Below are 19,763 nucleotides of genomic sequence, written 5' to 3' on the forward strand. Positions count from 1 at the left end.
GAAACTAGAAGACAAACCAGGAACTAACAAACATGAACATTTATTGAATGCTTAAAACACATTTAAAGGTTTTTAAAAGTAGAAAAAGAAAAGCGAGGATGCTTTTGTTACCGTCACTCACTCCGAACATTAAACTCTTTATTAAGCGCCTCATTCACACGACCGACAGATTTCCAGCTTTCAGCACCAAAAAGACGACAGAAGAATATGAACACATTTAGTTTTGGTTAAAAGCAAACGCTGAAAGTTTGGAGGAAGGGTCCAAAGATTTCTTCTTCTTGGCGCTGATTTCATCTGCTTCTGCTTGTCCGTTCTCATTCTCCCCTCCTGCTCCTCCTCCTTCCGCTCTTTTCCTCTTCTTCAGATCTGCCGCCGCGTCTCCACTCTGGCCTTTCGCTCGCTCCGTCCACGTCTGAACGCCAGGAGAGAAACATGAGAAAGACATGTTCGTCACACAACAACACTTTTTTTTTTTTCCCCCAGACACCTACGTGACGACTAAACGCACAAACACGGACACTCAGGCGTGCAGTTTGAAATTGCATCCTGTCATGTATAATCACTATTGACGGGCTGCATCTCTCTTTGGCCTCTCTTCCCTCCTCATGCTTTTGTTTTCTCTCTCTCTCTCTCTCGCTCGTCCAGACAAAAGGAAGCGCCTTCCTGGACGTAATGGAGCTGGGATGAATCATCGCGGCCTGTTGATGGAGTGGACTGGCAGCATCACAGGACACACACACACACACACACACACACACACACACACACACACACAAGCCTGCCATTAACCCCGTTTAAATTCAAACACAGAGCAGGTCGACAAAACGGCGTGACGTCCAACATCCTTCAGTTTTCACTTGATTGTATTTGGACAGGATGATGTAATTAACACACACACACACACACACGGCTGGGGATCGATCGTCGTCTCATTGGTCGAGCTCGAGCCCATTGTGAATCCTCCTGATATTTAACCAACACACCAAGGTGCCTTGCTAAAGGGCACAGCAGCAGTGGTCGGGGGAGTTACCAGTTTCACATTATTGGTCTGCGCCGGGATTTGAACCGACGACCCTGCAGACTGAGAGGTCTGTTAGAAGGAATAAGATGATCGGCGATGTGTTCAGGGACAATCGTAAAGCCCATCGCCTGGCCTCTTTTTCGCGCTCCTGCGTTTCCCGTGTAAATTCAAAGACGGCTGAAAGCGCTCGAGGACTCTTCCAACACCGAACTCCAGTCCTGACCCGACGGATTCAGACTGTAAATGCAGAAAACATGCTTAGTTCGGATTTTTGTTCTTTTTTAACCCGATACAAAAACTGGGATTTTTAATAACGATGAAGACGAATCGCACTAAACACACCTGAAAAGAAGAAGTGTACCTTCATTTTATCCTCCTGCAGATTGACCAGCTCGCAGCATTATCATAAGATCAATGCTTTCTGCCCTCGCTGCTAAAACACACTCCACAGGGTTCCCAGGCAACAGGCGTCCGTCCCCCCCCCCCCCCCCCGCCCCCCCGCATCCACTTCCTCTTTTGTTTCAGTCGAGTGTCATCGTGCGCTCTGCTGAGGGTCTTGATGAATGCAGGGTCAGGACCCGGTTCCCTCTCAGGCGCTCGGATTGATGTGCATCATCCGTGTGTGTGTGTGTGTGTGTGTGTGTGTGTGTGTGTTTTATTACTGACACAGAAGTCTCGTTCATGAACCCGCTGACTGACCGAGCAGACGAGCTTTGAGTGAAATCTGTTTTTTTACCCCATGAAGACACCTCGTGAGACGGGACGAGATGCAGCTCCTCCTCCTCTTCTTCCTCCTGCTGCTGCAGATCGTTTAAGAAAAGGTTTGTTTCACGGTTGGATTCACGAAGGGAGCGTCGTTTTTGCGACGGATCAGCGTGCAGCTCGAACACGTTTATCCATCGCTGCAGCAGCTCCTGGCCTTGAGTTTAAAAAGTAACGTGGCACATTTTTTTAAATTACGCAAAAATCCTGAAATTGGAAAACGCCCCTTTTTTTCCATCCAGTTGTTTCGTTCCTTCCTCGCCGCTGCAGGATCGTAAAAAGGAAGATCTGACGCAGTTTCTACCAGTTCAATAAATCCTTAAAGTCCTTATTTGATTTATTTACATATTTTAAATTTAACTGACAATTAAAGATCTGATTTCTGTTTGTCCATTTTTTTTTCTTCTTCTTCTAATTAACCAGTTTATGCATTTACAAAATATAGAACAATTTGAAAAATCAGGAAAAAGCTGATTTTTAACCGAGCATGTGGAGCGAGTGCACGGGGAGGAGAGAGAGAGAGAGGCTGATAATCACTGGCGTCCTTCAGGCTCTAATTGATGGCTTCACTGGACAATCTGCTCTTCAGGGCGAACGAGCTGCAACCAGGATGGACTGAAAACAGCTGACTGAACACCTATAGAGCCTGTTTCCATGTTTCCCTTCAGATCTGTTTGATTTCTTATCATAAAAAGGTCAGAAATGTAAATATTGCTTTTTTTTTATTTTTTTTAAATGGGTGTGTATGTGACTTCCTGTGCTTCTGCAGACATCCTCTAGTGGACACTCGAGGAACTGCAGGATTCGCTTCATTTTTTTATGACTTCAAAAACGATTCCCTCCCCTCCCTCCCTCCCTCCCTCCCTCGTGAAGTCGTACCAGTCTCTCCTCCGCTGACAGCGTCCTGAAGCGACCCATCGCCTCCTTGATGACGTCTGTCTCCTCCAGGTCCGGCTGGTCGGCGATGATGTTCTTCCTGTTCTCCTCCAACCACAGCTGGAAGCCCGTCTGCGGCCTGAAGGGACGACAGAGCCACGTCAGAGTTCAGCTGTGTTTTAAAATGAGGGGGTCAGACGGTCAGACGGTCCCGGTCTTTACCTTTTGTTTTCAGTGTTTTCTGCAGGCGAGGCTGGAGGCGGGACTTCTGCTGGTTTCTGCTGAACTGCAGGCGGCTCCGTGCTCTGCTGAGCCTTCTTATTGGCTGATTTTGTGTTTGTCATCTGCAGCAGAGTGGACTGAGTCTGTGGAGACAAACAGGGAAATGAGTTTTCATCAGGGTGAAGTTTGACAGGGGGGGGGGGACAGACGGAGAAGTGGGTACCTTGGTCTTGGGTCTGGGGGCGAGCGGCTTCAGGACGGGGTCTTTGCCTGGTTTCCCTGCAGAGCCGCTGAGTGGAGCGGACTTCTTGCTGGACGTCATGCTGTCCAGGATGTTTGTGGCTCGTGGCTGACCGGAGGGAGCCGAGTGTTTACCTGAGCCGAACACCTGCATGCGTCCAATCCAAACATTCATCAATCATATTCTGAACTATGAGTCAGTTTAACACTGAATCCAAACAAAAACAGGGCTTTGCACACATTGCCAGCTTATTTGTGTGCAGAAGATTTCCTGCAGTCTTTGTCCAATCAGAACAAAGACTGGACTTCGATTTGAAACAGGCATCCATGTTGTTTGATTTTGGACCGATTAAAAACCCAACGATCAAACATGTCGGTGTCTGTTGAGCACACAGCCTGACGATGTTTCACGCCGTCGGAAAAAAACAAAAAAAAACAACAAAAAAACAAACAGATCGAGTGGTCTCACCTTGAAAGGATTTGATCGTCCCGCTTTACCAACTGTGGAAACAAAAAAAAAAGAAACAGTAAAGTGATTTATTAAGTCTCCTGGATCAAGTCTGAGTACAGAACATCTGGAGTCCGTATGTTAACTCCAGATGTTTGACTTACTGACCGACACGTCGCCGTTTGTGTTAAAAGCACGAAAAGATTGTGGGTTCAAATGTTTCCTCACACATCGTGCAATCAGCTTACAGCACGGCGGGGAGGAACGTTCAATCACGCCACCTCCTGTGTGAAACTGCGGCGGCTGAACGTGTCCGAATTTTATACTTAAATATGATTTAAAAAAAAAAAAAAAGGTATTAAAAGTGATCACTTGTAATCAGTTTTAAATTTTTTCCTTTTTAAATAAGACCGAACTCAAGTCGTATTATAAGACACTCGCTCGCCCTGTTGGTCGATATCGCCCCCCTAAATAAAGATCTTCAGACCTCTAAACCCGTCAGGTGAACGTATTCTGACAGTCTACAGAAGAGGTGTTTTTTCCTCACCTGGTGTCGGAGAAGGCTTCACAGGTGAGCCTGCTTCTTTAGCGAACGGATTCACACCTGCAGGATGAGATGCATGAGACACGTGAGACATCAGAGGTGTCGAGGAAATACAAGAACGCAAAGAGCTCAGGAATTAAAAAAAAACAAACAGGTGAGAACGGACGTTTTCTGGATTCTGTCGGCTCCTCTGTCTCCATCTCCTGCCCACCCTCCTCCTCCTCCTCTTCCTCATGTCTGCTGCTGTACCGTCCTCCTGTGGACTCGCTCTGACCAAACCTGTCCAGATAAAAACACTCGTTAAGCACGCTGGAGGAGGAGGAGGAGGGCGCTTCTGTAAACTCTACGTGGGAGATGAATCCATCGCCCCACCTGGACATCGGTCTCGAGTTCTGTGGCTCCTCCTCCGGCTCCTCCGGCTCCTCCTCTTCGATCTGGTTTGTTTTCTCCAGAGCGATCTCGCTGAGCCGCTGGGCGAGGGCCATGCGCCTGGAGCGCGACGCGTAGCGGATGGCCAGGGTGACCACGTTCTGCGTCATCATCTCGGCCAGCTCCACGCAGCGAAACTCCCTCTCCAGCTTACAGGACAACTGGAGAGGAAACACGGACTCTGCGTTAATCCACACGCCTCAGAGCGCCGCCGGGCACCACGGCGCCCCCCTTCTCACACATCGTGAACATCCTCTGACATTTCACGGATGCTCCGGGACATTCAGGCCTCTGATCAGATCTGTGAAGCACATGTGATCTGACAGCTGAGCTTTTCACACTCACAGCAAACATCTTCATGAGCAGCTCCTGTTGCTCCTTCTGGGAGCGAGCCCGCCCGTCCTCGTCGATCTCGTAGCCGCTGGACGACAGGAAGCTGTAGTGGTTGTGGAAGAGGGCTGAACGCAGGTACTGTTCCTGCAGGAGGCGAGAGGAGCAAAAACCCTGAACATGACACGAAGTCAAGAGACGGTTACACATCAGCAGCTCTTTAGAAATATTCAGTCCGAAGATCTTTGAAACATCCAGTTAAGATTCACACCAAAAAAAAAAAAAAAAAGGAGGAAAAATTCTGAAACGAAAAGCTGCAGTTTTTTATTTTTTTTTTTATTTTTTATTATTATTATTTTTTTTTTATTAGTGATGTAGGACAATACAAGTGAGAGATGAACATGAGGATGTGAAAAATATGTGTGAACATTTAAGACAAAATGAAAATGAAAAATGTGTGTGTGCATATTTTTTGTGTATAACCAGAGTGAAGAACGGGAAGGACAAATAAAAAAATGTGTCAATAATTCTAAAAAATTCATATGTAAAAAAATAATAATGATAATAAAAAAAAAAAATTAAAAATTAAAAAAAAATAATAAAAAAAGCTGCAGTTTTGTCGTTTGCTGCCGTTCACACAGACGGAGGGATGTAACGATTCTCTTCATTTATTTTGAGCGAATCAGGACGTCGATTAAACGTTGCATCATGTCGGTCAGGTTTGTGGTGAAGTTCCCCGACGTTTGCACGCAGTTTTTTTTTTGTCTTTTATCTCGTCTGTTATCTTTTCACCTCTTCCCTTTCCTGTCTCGAGAAGCAAAAATGCTCCTGCTGACGCTCACAACACATGACTGCGACTCAGAGTACCAACTCAAACCTTGACACCTTTAAAAAAAAAAAAAAAAAAAACATGCTTCAAACGTCCCGGTGAAGAAGCCACTCGGAGGCAGCAGAAGCCGCAGCTGCTCGTTTTTCATCTGAAAACAAAGGAGTGCCTCCGTGTGTCGACGCGTCCTTACCTCCATCTGTCCTTTCTCTGTGCTCGTCTGACACAGCGGCAGCTTGAAGGGCAGGATGCCCACTGCAGGTCTGGGTAAGGTGGGGGGGTACCTGGAGCCTTTACATGGGATACACCTGGCAGGAACAAACATTTCAGATCAGCCAGGAAGAAAAAACAAGGGATCCTGATCAGAGAAATATAAAACACACGGCGTCTTCGTCACGCCTCCCAACGTGACCCGTCGAGGAAGTCTCGGCTGACAGGAAGTCTACCTGAGCTGCTGAGGGTTCTCGTGGACTCCCACCACCCAGCAGTGGTCGGATTTGCTTTTGCACGTCTCTTTGGTGTTACACACCGGCGTCCACGTGTTACCGAGGGAACGGTTTAAGATCCGGACCACCCCGTCAGAGTCCACATAGCAGGGGGTGCCTGAAAAAAAAAAAAACAGATTTATCATCTTATAAATAAAAAAACAAAACAAAGCAGACGTCATGAAACCGGGATTATTTGAGAGAACGACCTTCAGCGGTGAATCCGAGCCAGGACAGGTAGGACCGCTGCGACAGAGGGAGCGGCTCTCCGTTGATGAGCTGCTTCTTCCTTCGACCGAACTGCAGCAGCTGGACGCCGAGAGCCTGCTCGCCGTCGAAGCCCGTCGCTGAGGACGTAAAAAAAAAAAAAAAAAAAAAAAAAGACATGTTGAAAACCGGTCTTTGTACGGCGTTAATAAAAACCCCTCAGCTCAGCCGGGGGTCGTTGTCGGCGCCGGTTTACCTCGGTGGTAGACGATGAGCAGCTGCTCTCCGTGCGCGCTCATGCAGACGACGGGACCCGGCAGGCTGAAGATCTCCCGCTGCACTCCTCCCACGGAGAAGAGGCGGAGCGTCAGCGTGCTGGTGGCGACGGCGGCCCAGCCCTGACCGAGACAGAGCGCCCGAGCGTCCTCGCCCTGCGGCAGGTCCAGCATCCACTCCTTTTTGGTGTCCCAGGACGAGAAGTGGAGACACTGCAGCTTACTGAGGAGACGAGCAGCACGATCAAAGATTTGTTTTAAGAAAAAAAAAAAATTACAAAAAAAATCTTAAAACAATTTTTTTTCTTTAAAAAATTTTTTTTTCTTAAAAATAAATAAATAAATTCTTAAAAAAAAAAAAAAAAAAAAAAAAAAGATAAATTTATATATTTTTTTAAAAGAGGGTTCACCTGGCGAGCTCGTCTGTGCCCGGGCACGCCAGCAGCACGGCCTCTTGGGAAACATCGGCCATGGTGTGACCCAGAGAGTTCGTGAGGTGCATGGCGTGGTGGACGGCCGTGTCGTGGAACTCCACATCGATGGCGTTGTCCTGCTCGTCGTTGTAGCCGCGAACGATTCCCACCGAGTTCCACATCTGAGGAACAAGCGAGAGTGAGACTCGTGGCGTCCTCGCTTCTTTTTATTCGCACATTAAAAATAAATCGCCGCGTTCCTACCAGGAAGCGGTGAGTGAGGTGTGCGGGGGTGGAGCCTGGCTGGAAGGCCTTCTGAGGCAGCGTCGGCGTGGGGCCCTCGTAGACGGGACGCAGGGGAACCGACTTGGCCGCTGCAGGAAGCCCGACGCTGCCCGCGTCATCGTCGTCGCCGAGCCGCAGCGAGCCGGTGTCTGAACGGAGACATGCAAAGGAGACGGCGCCCGCTTGAAACACGCCACAGGAAGCGTTTTTTTTTTCCGGAAGACGTTCCCAGAGTCAAGACTTCCTCGTCACTCACCCAGAGAGTTCTCGTCGTCGAGTATCGCTCCTCTGTTCCTCACCCGGCCGGTCGACGGCACCAGGAAGTCGTCGTCGTCATCGTCGTCCCCGGTTACCGGTTTCTTTGCAGGCGAGTTGGTTTCACTCAGACCTTCATCCATCAGCCTGTCGTCGTCGTCGTCGAAGAGGTCGTCGTATTCTTTGGTCGACTGTTTCGCTGGAGCCTGCAGAAAAAGTCCGGAGGTCAAATTATCAAAGCACTCAAAAGGGGGCGGAGCTTCTTCCAGCTCGCAGAGTGTTACCTTGGCGTGCTCCATGTTGTCGAGTCCGTCCAGCAGGCTCAGGCAGCCCTCCGTGTCCGTGAAGACGATCTGACTGCCCGACGGATGCCAGGCCAGACCGCACACGGTGAAGCCTTTCTCGTGCTTCTGCCTGCAGCCGACATGACAAAAACGTCAACGTCAAAAAAATCTGCCGATTCCGCCGCCTCGCCGTAAAGACGCTTCGTGCTCGTCTCACCTTTCCACACAGAGTTTAGAGTTCACGTCCCACACGGTCAGTGCACCCCCCACGCTGCCCGCTGCCACGAACGTCCCGCAGGGAGACCAGGCCACCACGTTGATGGGCTGTGGAGAAAAACAGGAGGGAGAATTTCAAAATAAAAGCCCAAAAAAAAATTACAAAATTTGAAAAAAGTTTTATATTCACACTAAAACTGAAGATCAGATATTTTCAGGCTGCAGAGTAAATTAAAAGAAAATAAAAGGGACAGTTTTTTATCCGTTCATTTATTCTTTAAATTCATCGGGGAAGGAGACAGAATACGCCCCCGTGATTCGCCGCCAGCCTCTGCGTCGTCCTCAGTAAAGAAAGGTCACGTGGACCTCACCTGTGTCAGCTGATCGTCCGACAGCGTGCTCACGTGGTCCCAGGAGCCTCGCTCATACAGCTGCACCTTCGTCTCCACGGGAACCGCTAGAAACTGACAGAAACACACAGACAGACAGACAAACGGCGTGAGCGTTTTCTGCAGGGACGCAGCTGAAACGGAACCAGAACACGGCCGCTGACCTTCCCAGTCCCGGGCTGCCACGCCAGACGACACAGAGACTTTGCGTTGCTGACGTCGTTCGTCTTCTGCAGCAGAGGCCAGCTGATCGTCTGAGTCTGACAGGACGCAGAGCAGAGCGTGAGCGTCGTGAGCACGTCAGGAATTAATAAAAATAAATTTTAAAAAAAAGGAGGTTTGAGATTTTTCCGTGTTTCGTACCTGCTCCTCGATATTCCAAACCACGACAGAGCCGTCGCAGCTCGCCGACGCCTGAGCGGGAAAAGGGGGCAGAGAAGGTTTTTTTTTTTTTTAAGTGTCGCCTTCAATGTTTCACCGATCAATAAAAGAAACGATTTACCCACCAGGAACTCGTCTTTCGGATCCAAAGTCACGCTGAGCACCGGCGCCTCGTGGCCTCGGAGGGTTTTCTGCTTGCTGCTGTCCGAGACCTCCACCACCTTCACCATGAAGTCGCTGAGGGGAGAAATCAAACACACACACACACACACACACGTTAACACGTGAGAGGACGACGCTCTGAAACATCTCAAATCATCAAATCAATGAAGCAGACGGACAAAATGAGGCGGATCTCCGTCAGGATGCAGATGCCAAATCCGCCCTAACGGCCTCAGAGACGGGAATTTTTTTTGCAATCAATATCACGACGGTTGTTACCCGAGTGAAAATAGCAGCATCAATACGCCGCCATGCCCCGCGCTTTTATTGGCGTGATAAACCTGCTTAGAGCGAATCAATCCTGGCAGGAAACAGACGTTCGTCTCCAGACACGACTAAATCACAAACCGATCCCGAGTCAGGCGAGGTGGAAACATCGATCAGAGGCCGCTCGTTGTGTCCACGCACACGGCATCACTCAAAGTAAACGGATCACAGGGAGGGTCAGTCAGAGCACACACACACACACACACACACACACACACACACTTCCTCGACAGCAGCTGAAGGAGAAGACGACAACGTTTGATCTGATATCGTCTGGTATCGCGTCACTGCTGAGAAATTCGTCGGGACATTTCCTCCAAGTCAGAAAGAATCGATTCTTCGAATGACTTTTTTTTTTAGTTTTTTTTTTTAAAGTCAAATCTTTGTGTTCAATCATTCTTCACTTAAATCTTCAAGTTGTGCCGTGTTTTCATTTATCCTTCCGCTTGAACCCCAGACTCCTTCCTCTCACCAGGGATGTGTTTCCCTCCGGAAAATCTCCGAAGGAAGGCGTCCTCATGGGATGCACGAGCCACAACTGGCTCCTTAAAATAGAGTCCGCTCACTAAGGACCTTCCAAGGTCATTCTGTGGTCGACGTGGACACGTGGAAAATATACAAACACACAATGTGCCACTTTCAGTAACACTTCCCGCTGTTCTTCCCCCCCCCCTCCCCACTCGCTCTCGTACCTGGATCCTGCTGCCACTCTGGAGCCGCTGGCGTTGAAGGCGACGTGCGTGGCGTTGGTGGTGAAGCGGGTCAGGATGCCGTCGGGATCGCCGTCAGGAAACGTGTGGATCTGCACCGTGTTGTTGGAGCTCGCGGTCACGAGCTTCCCGTTCTGCGAGAGTGAAAAGATGAAATCTCAGTCTCGACTCGACGACGCACCACAGGGTCCGATTTCACACCGCTTGCTCACGTACCTTGAGCGCCAGCGAGTACGCTTTCTCTCCCACGGTGATAAACTTTGGATCGTCGTCATCCAGACCCTCCCATATCCGAACGTCTCCGTCATTTCCACAGGTGACGATGTACCTGAGGAAGTGTTACGATGGTCAGATTGAACAAACGCTGAGGAGCAGAAGGAAAAGTTGGAAGCTGATTTTATTTCCCTTTCAAAATAAAAGTGGCGATACTCCGATGATAGTGTTTCCTATTGCTTTGTCTTTTCTTTTTATGTCACATCTGAGGGACCCCGGAGCCCCGTCCAGCCCAAACAGGGACCCCGCTGTGAGGTGCATGCTGTACATGAACCTGTCCTCCGAAAATGATCTACAGTAGATTTCATTTTTCAGACGTGCAAATGTGAAAATGATTTTGGACCCAACTCCGGTTAAAACTCAATCAAACTATCGTGAAAACTGTTTTCCATACTAAAACAACTTAAATATATAAATCCAACATGCAGCCATGTTGGGACATTTCTCCGTCTTCATCCTGCACACTGTCTCAATTGCTGGAGTTTGTCTCAAACGTTTGACAGCTCATTTCCTCTCCTATGCAGCAGTCTGGTGAAATATATGCAGGTTTTTACTTTTTTCTTTCTTTTTTTTTTTTTTTAAAGCTTTGGTGCTTTTTGTGGATATTGCACTGTATTTATAGGGTTCAAAACAAACAAAAAGGTTTGTGACTGGTTTAAAGACAGATTGCACTATTAGATGTCCAAAATGTGTTAAAACACTTTGACGTCCCTTTAGGTAAAAACAAGATGTAAGGGAAGGAGATGTCAAGTGTGTTTTAGTGCTAATTCAGGAGTTTTAGCTCATTCTTAATTTAATTTTAACCATGATTAATATAACACTTAAACATTATAGACAGTGTAAAATAAACTTTTATGAACCTGGCTGTACACAGAGTTTTGAGAACAATAATAATAATGCTGTTAAATGAGGCTCAAATAAATAAAATCATAAATAAACAGGACTAAAGAAAGATGATTTGTCTGCATTACCGGTCACACACGTTAACAAAAAGTAGCTTTAATAAGGAATAAATAAAGAGTGTCATGTTTGACTTACCTCCCGGTGTGGTCGAAGCAGACCTCGGTGTGTCCCTCCGAGTGTCCGTAACGAAGCTGCTTCCTCTCACACGGCATCTTAACGAAGCAGCTTAAACTTTACGACACGCTCAAACTTTAATTAAACAAGTTTTACACCAAGGAGCCAAGTGTGATAACTTTCAACTTCCTCCGGTTTTCCTTCACAGCCTTGTTGAATTCTCTTCTCCTGAATCTCCCGCGCTGCGTTGAAAACAAGGAAACGCAGCGTCACAACTCCCGCCAGCTGCGTCATGACGTAGGCGTCGAAGCCCCGCCTTTGTTTATTCCTCACAGACTAACAGTAACGGTGTTACAGCGTGAATCTGGACCATTAAGGCACAGCAGCGAGAAAAGGTTATGAAACACAGATAGTCAAGACTTTAAATGTAACTTTAACTGCATTTCAATACTTTAGAATTCATACTGTGCAAATATTTACATATATGATGCAATATTTATTTTACACTTCTGCAGTAGTTTATGTTTCGTGCTGTGCAATATTTATATTTTACACTTATGAAATAGTTTACATTTCGTACTGTGCAAATACATTATATTTCTGTAATATCCATTCATAATTAATTATGCTGCTACCTGTAAACAACACACAGTCATACCACACTTTATTAGACTTGCTTTTTATATTCTTCTTCTGTCTTTATTTTTGTGTGCACTTTAAGGAGGAGCCAATAATTTCTTTGTACAACTGTATAATGACAATATAGGCTTTCTATTCTATTCTAGTACGTAGATGTTGTGCTTTTGAGCTTTGGAATAGGTTTTGCATAAGGTTAAAATACAAGGGTTCCCTTAATGGATAAACACTTTTTTCAACTTCTTGACAGATGGCTGACATAAGTCAGGTTTTGTCCATTAAGATACGATAAAACATTATTGTATTGTGTAATATTTGCAGTCTATGATTGAAGCAGTAAAGAACACCATCCCCACTATCGTAAGAATTGAAAAAAACAAAAAAACATCCAATATAAGATGGCAAACCATCAGCATTTTAAAACATATAACGCCATCTGCTGGTGAAACAAGAATACTGCAATATGTTTTTTATCTCATCGATTTAAATTGTCCTGTATTTCTATTTATTTCTCATTATATTATTGGCAGCATTATAGAGCTTGAAGTTAGACACAAATATTCTTCATAATTCTTTAAATTATTTCTGTTAATTAAAATGTGTTTATAATATTCAGAATTAGAAAGACAAGCCACCACTGTGTGAGTCTTCACTCGCCTGTTTGAGGATCGTCTCAGGGGAGAATTTGATTAGTGCAACAGGAAATCCAGCGTGAGACAGCTGGGTGTCTAAATATGACATGACTGAAATATAAGAGCGACCATGTAAAGCAGACACGGAGCCTGATACGAGATACACGTGTTTCAAACGTGTTCATGGATTAACATTCAACCTTAAAATGTAATGTCCAGTATCTCACATTAGGATATCAGATGTGTCATGAATGTAAAGTAACATGATGAGTATCAACCCCGAGCAGCAGAAAAAAGATGCTCGATAACTGGATCATATACAAGAAGTCATTAATATTTCATGTTTGTGGTTCAGGACAATCGATGGACGTGGCTCCGGACTCCGTTCATTGACTGAACGGTGACAAATCAAACATCATATAGATCAAACACAAACACAGAGCTGGCCTAAACTAGTAAACAAGGCGTTCAGATCTTAACCTTTATGTGGTTTTATCTTTTTGATAAATTTGGAGGACTTTCACGGTTTCATATCAACCAACTAAATGGCGTAATCTTACATTTTTAATGTAACCAAATGCATCTTTCTTAATGCTGCATTCAAATAAAACTGAAAGCAAATGTTTGCATGAGGCCGTTTATATATATTTATATATTTTATTGTATTGTGAAAAAGGAAAGATAAAAAGTAGTGTGACAAATACATGTTCAGATTATTTTCTATTTTTAGCTTTCTGCTGTCTTTGTGAATCTAAAATTATACTCGTCTAAGAGCATGAAGCTAACATACCCACTCTGTTTATCTAAACAGAACTAAAAAAAGAATTTGCATTAATAGAAATATAATCAATAGATGCAAAAAGCTGCTGGATGTATGGTGTATCCTTGTGTTTAGTATTCATGCGAGCCACCACAGGGCAGATGTTTTTGTACACAGAGAACTGAATGAATCAGAAAATCTGAATTTCACCCGAGCGACGGATGGGAAACGATGCTTTTCATGTCCTTATCATTTCATTCACTCTCTGCCGGAGTGCTGGCATTTAGAGGTGTCCTTTTGCAGAGAGTGGGGCGAATTGTTTTCAAAGCGGCATTTTCCATACCATTAGCCTGTCTAACTATGAGCTGCGGGCAAGAACACACATGAATACAGATGCGCCATTAAAAATCAGAGGAGAGAAGAAAGGCCGTGTAAATGGCATTTATTGGTTTGTGTGTCAGGGTGGTGAATACAATGTGTGCACCTTGGGGGTGAAACATAGTGACCACAATATTTAGAAAACAGTGACCTGTTATCATCAAAGCTGTAGAGGCACAATTGATGTTAAAATACCAATTTACAGAAGAGCTTTCAGCAAGGATCTCGACGTAGACGGGCAGCTGCATGGTGAGAAGATGGACAAGGGAGGAAGAGACTCTGATCAGCGTGGCTGTGTTGCCATCTTGTGGCTGCAAAAAATAATTCAGTCAATAATGAAGTGCTCAACATTTGCACAGAGGAGCTGCAAAAATAAAAGAAGGCGACGATAGGTGGCTATTCTAGTGATTTTATGCAATATGTAGGAAAGGAACCGCTCCATCCTAATGAGCAAAAAGGTGTGAAGGTCAAATCTCTGTTCCTCCGACCTTTTAACCAAGACCACAGTTAAAATGTTTTTATTTGTCAGTCGGCTCTCCCTATAAAGGGGGCCACACTTTGAAACTCTCCACCCACCAATCTAAAATTAGAAAACAACAATAGGACTCAAACAACGGCTAAAATTTAAACAGCAGTGCTCAAATGAATAGCACTGTTGTCACTGTCACTGTTTGCTGTGTAGTACGTAACTAAAACGGAAAGTTGCTTGCATTTGTTTGATTTTTGTGTTTGCTGTGTTTTTGTTTTTCTTCTCTTTCCTTTATTTCTGTTTTAATTGTTTCATCCTTCTCAAAAGCGTCGCATATTAGCACATGTGCTAAAAACACTCAAATCAATGCATCTGGTGCTTTGTCCACATCGAATGAACTTTAGATAAATAATAACATTGAAAAGGGTTCATGAAAGGATATTTGCTTTCTGCCATCTAACCTGAAGTGTGTGATTCCTCTTGCAGCAATACTGCAATACTGATCCCTCAAGTTGCAAAAAAACAGAAGGGGTGTTTTTAACCCTCAGGATAGGAAGTTAAATGTTTCTGAGCATATTTACTGGATTACACGTATCAGCAGTCGAGGTTTCGTCCTCCGTACTGCTCTCACATATTCATGACATTCCTGAAAATGTACCAAAAGGCAGATTCTTTCCACCCGGACTTTACTAGAACATTTTTTCTTTCCACCCCCTCTTCTTCATCTTCAGGGTCATGTTGGGCTGAGCTGATGTGTGAACAAAGCTGTGAATGTTCGAGGAAATTCCCCTCGAGCCAGCGGGAGGAGGTGACGATGACGCATCCTGTGACTGGTGCGACCTCTCTGGGCAACGTAATGAAACGGCTTCATTGTGTTTTCTCTCGGCCAGCATGTTCTTTCCCACTCTTTCACGGATTCAGTCGTTGGTTGAACTACATGTAGCTTAAAAACCATTGTCATCAAAGCGTCAGACTCTTTTTCTCCGTCCATCATTTCCACTTTTCACGTCGTGTCCTCCCCTCCCGTCCGACAGCGAAAGTCTACGACTAAGTCCAGAAGATTTCAGGGTCCAGAAAGCCTTGACCCAGCTTGCACATCATCTTTTAGAACCAAAGCACGGTTTCAGAGACACTACATCAACATTTGCTTCTCCAGTTTTTTTGGATTGAGATCCATAGAGAAGGTTGATGATTCTCTGTAAGTTCAGGTTTTTTTAATCTCTTGGTGCAAGATCAAGATCAGCAAACATTTTAACCACTTTTTCATCTTCGACAGTGAATCTACTCTGAATTCATTGGCTGAGTTTTTCCTCTTTGCCAACCTTGCAGCGTCTTTGCCCTCCGTGGTGTGTCAAACAGCACAGGCGCCGTCACACTTAATGTGGTACTGTCTGAGGTAGTCCCTGAGCTGAGGGGGCAGCGGCAGACAGTCTATGCCCTGGTAGGTGGTGCAGCTACAGATCACAGCCCTGGACAGGTGCTGGAGGGTGAAAGGGAAACTCCTCGGCAGTGGTCGTGACAGCAGCGGCTCAAAGAAGAGGCAGGTTGCCGGGTCGCTGTAGTGTCTCAGGAGTCCTGTCACACTGGGATCCCGATACATGCACGGGTCACGCACGTCGAAGCTGAAACGCTTGGCGTTCTGCTCGATTCGTGCGTGCAGGGAGCGGCTGTAGCGCCGAAAGCTGACCGAGAAGAGGAACTCGTCCTGGGCAGAGTCTCGGAGCAGGAATGTTCCTTCTGGTTTGCCCTCGAGGAGTTCCTCGGCCTCGAAGCGGTTCAACACGCCCCAGTAACACGAGCTGTTGTTGATCTGCAGCAGATCTGGGACCAGGATGTAGTCGGTGTGGCCACAGCTTCCCTCTGCTCCACCGTGAGGACACGAAGGGTTCCAGTCCTCCAAGCTGGTGCTTCCAGCCCCAGGAGAGCAGATGTCCTCCCAGGAGAGGGGTGTGTGTGGTGGGGAGGAAGAGGAGGTGGAGACGTTGGGTTTGAGGGGAGTCTCCATATCTCTGAGGGCGTTCGAATGGGTGGCGTTATTTTTAATGAGGTGCCAGCAACGTGCCAGTTCAGATTTAGGAGAAAAAGGGCAATTATCCTGCATGAGCTCTGAGACGTGGATCTTGCGTTTGGACCAGAAAAGAACTGAGAAGGGTCTCGAGGAGCCTGATGGATGGTGATGATGATGGTGGTGGTGATGATGATGGGAGCGAAGAGGCAAACACTGTCCCACAGCGTCCTGAAACTTCTGCCGAAGCGAACGGCGAGTCAAAGCCTTCCGACAAACTACGTCCATGTCTGCCGACGTCAGTGAATCCCCAAGTCCGCTGCAGCTGCACTTTCTCTCTCTGCGCCGCCTCGAACAAGACCCTGAGCGCGCACCCGGATCCTCTGTCCCCTCCGCCTCCAACCCTCCGGGACTTGACCCGTTCCGAGAACTCCGGGAGCGTTTCTTCCCTCGCCAAACGTAGCTGTCTGCGCTCCAGCTGCGGAGGCCAGACTTGGGACGCGTGTCCGATCCTCGTGGTTTCTTCTCGGACATGACTGCTTCCTCTTTTCACTCTGTAACACAAACATGCAAACATCAGACGCCTGAGTCACGGTGGGATCACAAACACATGTCGTGAAAACAAGCAATTCCATCGAAGCCTGGGAGAAACTGTTTTCAAATGATTGAAGAAAGTCGAACATAAACAGTAAAACACTGTCATGATACCGTGGTTGTTTTATTCCTGATTTCTTCTCTTTGATTGTGTCTTACTAACCATGCATGATACTTCCTGTTATTCACATGTATTCAACGAGTAACGTAAAGGGCAAAAGGAAGATGAGCGAATCGTGTCTTTTTCTTTTACTTAACAACAAAGAGGTTTGTCTGGGCTCAATATGTTATTTTATTGTGAAACTTAATGGTCCCATTAACAACCATCTTAGAGGAAGAGCTCCAATGAAATGGATGAACATTTAAGAGCATCATCAAATAATCCCTTGAGTTGTTAAACCCTCCTTTGTGTGCACCTGGAAGATGTTGAGTCAGTTGGTCTGAGGTGCAAAGAGAAACTACCGTGAGGTTTAATGGCAACATGACCGAAAACAAGAATCTGAGATTTAAGGATAAAGTCTTAAAATGTAGTTTTGTCTCAGATGGATCTGTTTGATTTTATTGGTTATTTTAGAGGAGTAAAAAAACAACCATACGAGTGTTGTTTAACTCTTCTTAGAAATTAGGTTTATTTAAACATTTGATTGGCCAAACTGGTTTATTTATCTGATCTATTCTGTTGAAACCTTGATGGGAAAAAAAAAAATCTACATTTTGCTTTAATCCAATAATTTAGGACAAGAGTACAAGACCAAGAGGGACAAATTCAAATAAAGACCTTAGATGCATCTGTCAAACGTTTCCCAAAAAACCCACAAAAAATAGTTTTACACACCAAGAAAACTGACTTTGCATACAACATGAACAAAAAGCTGCGTTTTGTTAAACTTTAAACATTTACTTCATACTCTGCCATAGTTACGTTTGTGCTCCTCAAGTCACAATCTCTGCTCTCATGGTTAACTCTTTAAAGATTTAAAGAAGAGGCTTTCATACCTTCCAGACAGTGTCAGAAAGACCGCTCCTCTTCCATGATGTGACCGCTTGTTCTCTGCACATCAGCGGACACGTGTGAGCAGCTCGCAGCCTGTGCAGCTCTAACAGACAGCAGACTGTTCTGCTTCCTTTATAATTATGATGCCAAATCCCCGAGGGAGGCAGCAGCTTCCTCTCTGGCAGGGTCGAGCCTGAATGAACGAGGAGGAGGAGGTGGAGCGGGGTCGAGGAGAGGGGGGGGGGGGGGGGGGGGGGGGGTGTAAGGGGAGGGGGGTATTCTCAGGTTAATGACAGTGAGACTTCCTCTTCTCTCTCCTACCTCTCCTTTACACGTGCAGTGACGGATCCCATCCCAGAAAAAAAAAGGAAAAAGACAGCAGATAGCCGGAGTAGGCAGAGAGTGCTTTTTCATTCTCAAAGTGAATTATTTCTGAGGGTAATTCTATTTCTGCAAGCTGATTTGTTGTAATTTCATCAGCGGCCCATCGCTTAACTTCAAGCATCAAAGCACGTTTTCATGGAAAATTGAAACTACTTGAAGTCCTTCTGTGGAGGAGGCCGAAACACAAACATGCCAAGGATGTGAAAATGTGAGGCACTTAGATACTCTTTGATAGCACGTGTATCTGAACGATCGTTTGAAAGTAGCTGTGCATGTACATGCGTCACATCGCCTGACACTGCAAAGTCACGATGACTGTTTTAGTCCAAACACCACTGACTGCGATTTAGTGACCCGATACCGTCACTTGATATGCTTCTATAAGTCGATATTATTGGCTGGCTGATTAATCAGTCGGGCTCTAGAGTTCAAAGTGCTTCACATGGGAGTGGAAAAGGATTACAAAACAGGCAAACTGCAAGCTGCACAAAAACTTTGTATTGTATTTGTGCATGTGCTGCCGAAGTTTGCTTGCAATTTGTGGTGATTGAAGAGCAGAGATTAGTGGGGTAATGTTGTCAATGGAAAAGGAAAACAGATATCAGTGTTGTTTGATTTTGTATCATATCGAGGTTTCATCACGACAAACCCTCAAACCGACCTTTCCTGAGGTTTACAAGCATCCTGTGTGGACACTGTAACAGTTTCATTCTCCGTGTCTAATTAATGATTCAGTCCAGCAGAGGAAACAACAGAGCTTTTTAAAAGCTTTGCTTATTGATTAAATAACCTCTGAGTTTCCCAGTTTAAACTTCCAGAAAGTGCTGCTGAAAGGACTCGTCCTTCAAGGTGATGTCATGCACACGCCGTGTCGAGTCGGAGCGGGCCTCTCGCTCGGGACGACATTTTGGGAGATGATCTATAATTCATGGAACAAATAGACTACATCTATCAGACAAATAATATTACTCCCCGTGGTGTAGTGTGTGTGTGTGTGTGTGTGTGTGTGTGTTATGTTTGTGTGTCCTTTCAGCTCTTATGGATAAAGGAGAGTCATCAATAAATGCCCGACGTTTCAGATAATGTAGTGACACTTGACTTCCTCTTAAGTGAATATTTAATGCTCTTCACATTATCGCTGAAGGATGATAACGCCAAACAGATCCATTGATTTGACTTCAAACTCAAAAAAAAAAAAAAAAGTTGATAAGAAACCAACATTAACTTTGCCTGAAGAATAACAAGAATTGGACACGGTGCCAAATTTAATTTAAGCAGATTTTAAAGTCGGGCCGGACGACTATAACTGCCTTCACGTTCATCCCTTTTTGCATGCTCACTCATTCTCGAGCTGTCCTTGGGTGATCAGCTGTCTCATCTAACCAATCAAATTGCATCCCTTCTTTTTATACCTGTCATCGTCCTGCTCCCCTTTTTTCATAGGACTCTTTGAATCAGTAATGCTGATGTTTCACGCGTCCTTCCTCTTCCCCAACACCCCTCCCGTCTCTCATCAACCCATTAATCAATCCAT

General features: G+C 45.6%; 2 protein-coding genes across 3 annotated transcripts; both read right to left on the reverse strand.

Annotated features, from left to right (window-relative positions):
• Nucleotides 1-24: 24 nt before the first annotated feature.
• wdhd1 (WD repeat and HMG-box DNA binding protein 1) lies at nt 25-11,491 on the reverse strand. 2 transcript variants are annotated; one of them, XM_079339377.1, is made up of 25 exons: nt 11,399-11,491; nt 10,304-10,415; nt 10,070-10,221; nt 9,014-9,125; nt 8,871-8,921; nt 8,672-8,767; nt 8,490-8,582; nt 8,120-8,226; nt 7,903-8,032; nt 7,620-7,824; nt 7,343-7,512; nt 7,076-7,260; nt 6,647-6,888; nt 6,393-6,530; nt 6,145-6,301; nt 5,892-6,006; nt 4,888-5,019; nt 4,486-4,703; nt 4,280-4,392; nt 4,117-4,173; nt 3,591-3,622; nt 3,105-3,269; nt 2,882-3,024; nt 2,663-2,798; nt 25-412 (listed from the first exon to the last, which is right to left on the reverse strand). In XM_079339377.1, the coding sequence occupies exons 1-25, from the start codon at nt 11,473-11,475 to the stop codon at nt 218-220; spliced, it is 3,333 nt and encodes a 1,110-aa protein (XP_079195503.1). In that variant the 5' UTR covers nt 11,476-11,491; the 3' UTR covers nt 25-217. The 2 variants fall into 2 exon arrangements, with proteins under 2 accessions (XP_079195503.1, XP_079195502.1); XM_079339376.1 differs by having other exon boundaries at nt 7,620-8,032.
• Nucleotides 11,492-14,522: 3,031 nt separating this feature from the next.
• On the reverse strand, nt 14,523-18,045 carry socs4 (suppressor of cytokine signaling 4). The gene is made up of 2 exons (XM_079339126.1): nt 17,848-18,045; nt 14,523-16,811 (listed from the first exon to the last, which is right to left on the reverse strand). Exon 2 carries the CDS (start codon nt 16,789-16,791, stop codon nt 15,604-15,606), a length of 1,188 nt encoding a protein of 395 aa, XP_079195252.1. The 5' UTR covers nt 16,792-16,811; nt 17,848-18,045; the 3' UTR covers nt 14,523-15,603.
• Nucleotides 18,046-19,763: the final 1,718 nt, after the last annotated feature.

The sequence above is a fragment of the Symphodus melops genome (assembly GCF_947650265.1).
Source record: "Symphodus melops genome assembly, chromosome: 3".
NCBI classification, from domain to species: domain Eukaryota; kingdom Metazoa; phylum Chordata; class Actinopteri; order Labriformes; family Labridae; genus Symphodus; species Symphodus melops.

Excerpts from the sequence above, each read along its gene's own strand:
- wdhd1 (XM_079339376.1), bottom strand. The coding sequence starts at position 11,475 with ATGCCGTGTGAGAGGAAGCAGCTTCGTTACGGACACTCGGAGGGACAC. Across the intron at positions 8,227-8,489 it reads CGGACGATCAGCTGACACAG|CCCATCAACGTGGTGGCCTG; the intron begins GTGAGGTCCACG and ends TTTTCTCCACAG. Across the intron at positions 8,033-8,119 it reads TCTAAACTCTGTGTGGAAAG|GCAGAAGCACGAGAAAGGCT; the intron begins GTGAGACGAGCA and ends TGTCGGCTGCAG.
- socs4 (XM_079339126.1), bottom strand. The coding sequence starts at position 16,791 with ATGTCCGAGAAGAAACCACGAGGATCGGACACGCGTCCCAAGTCTGGC.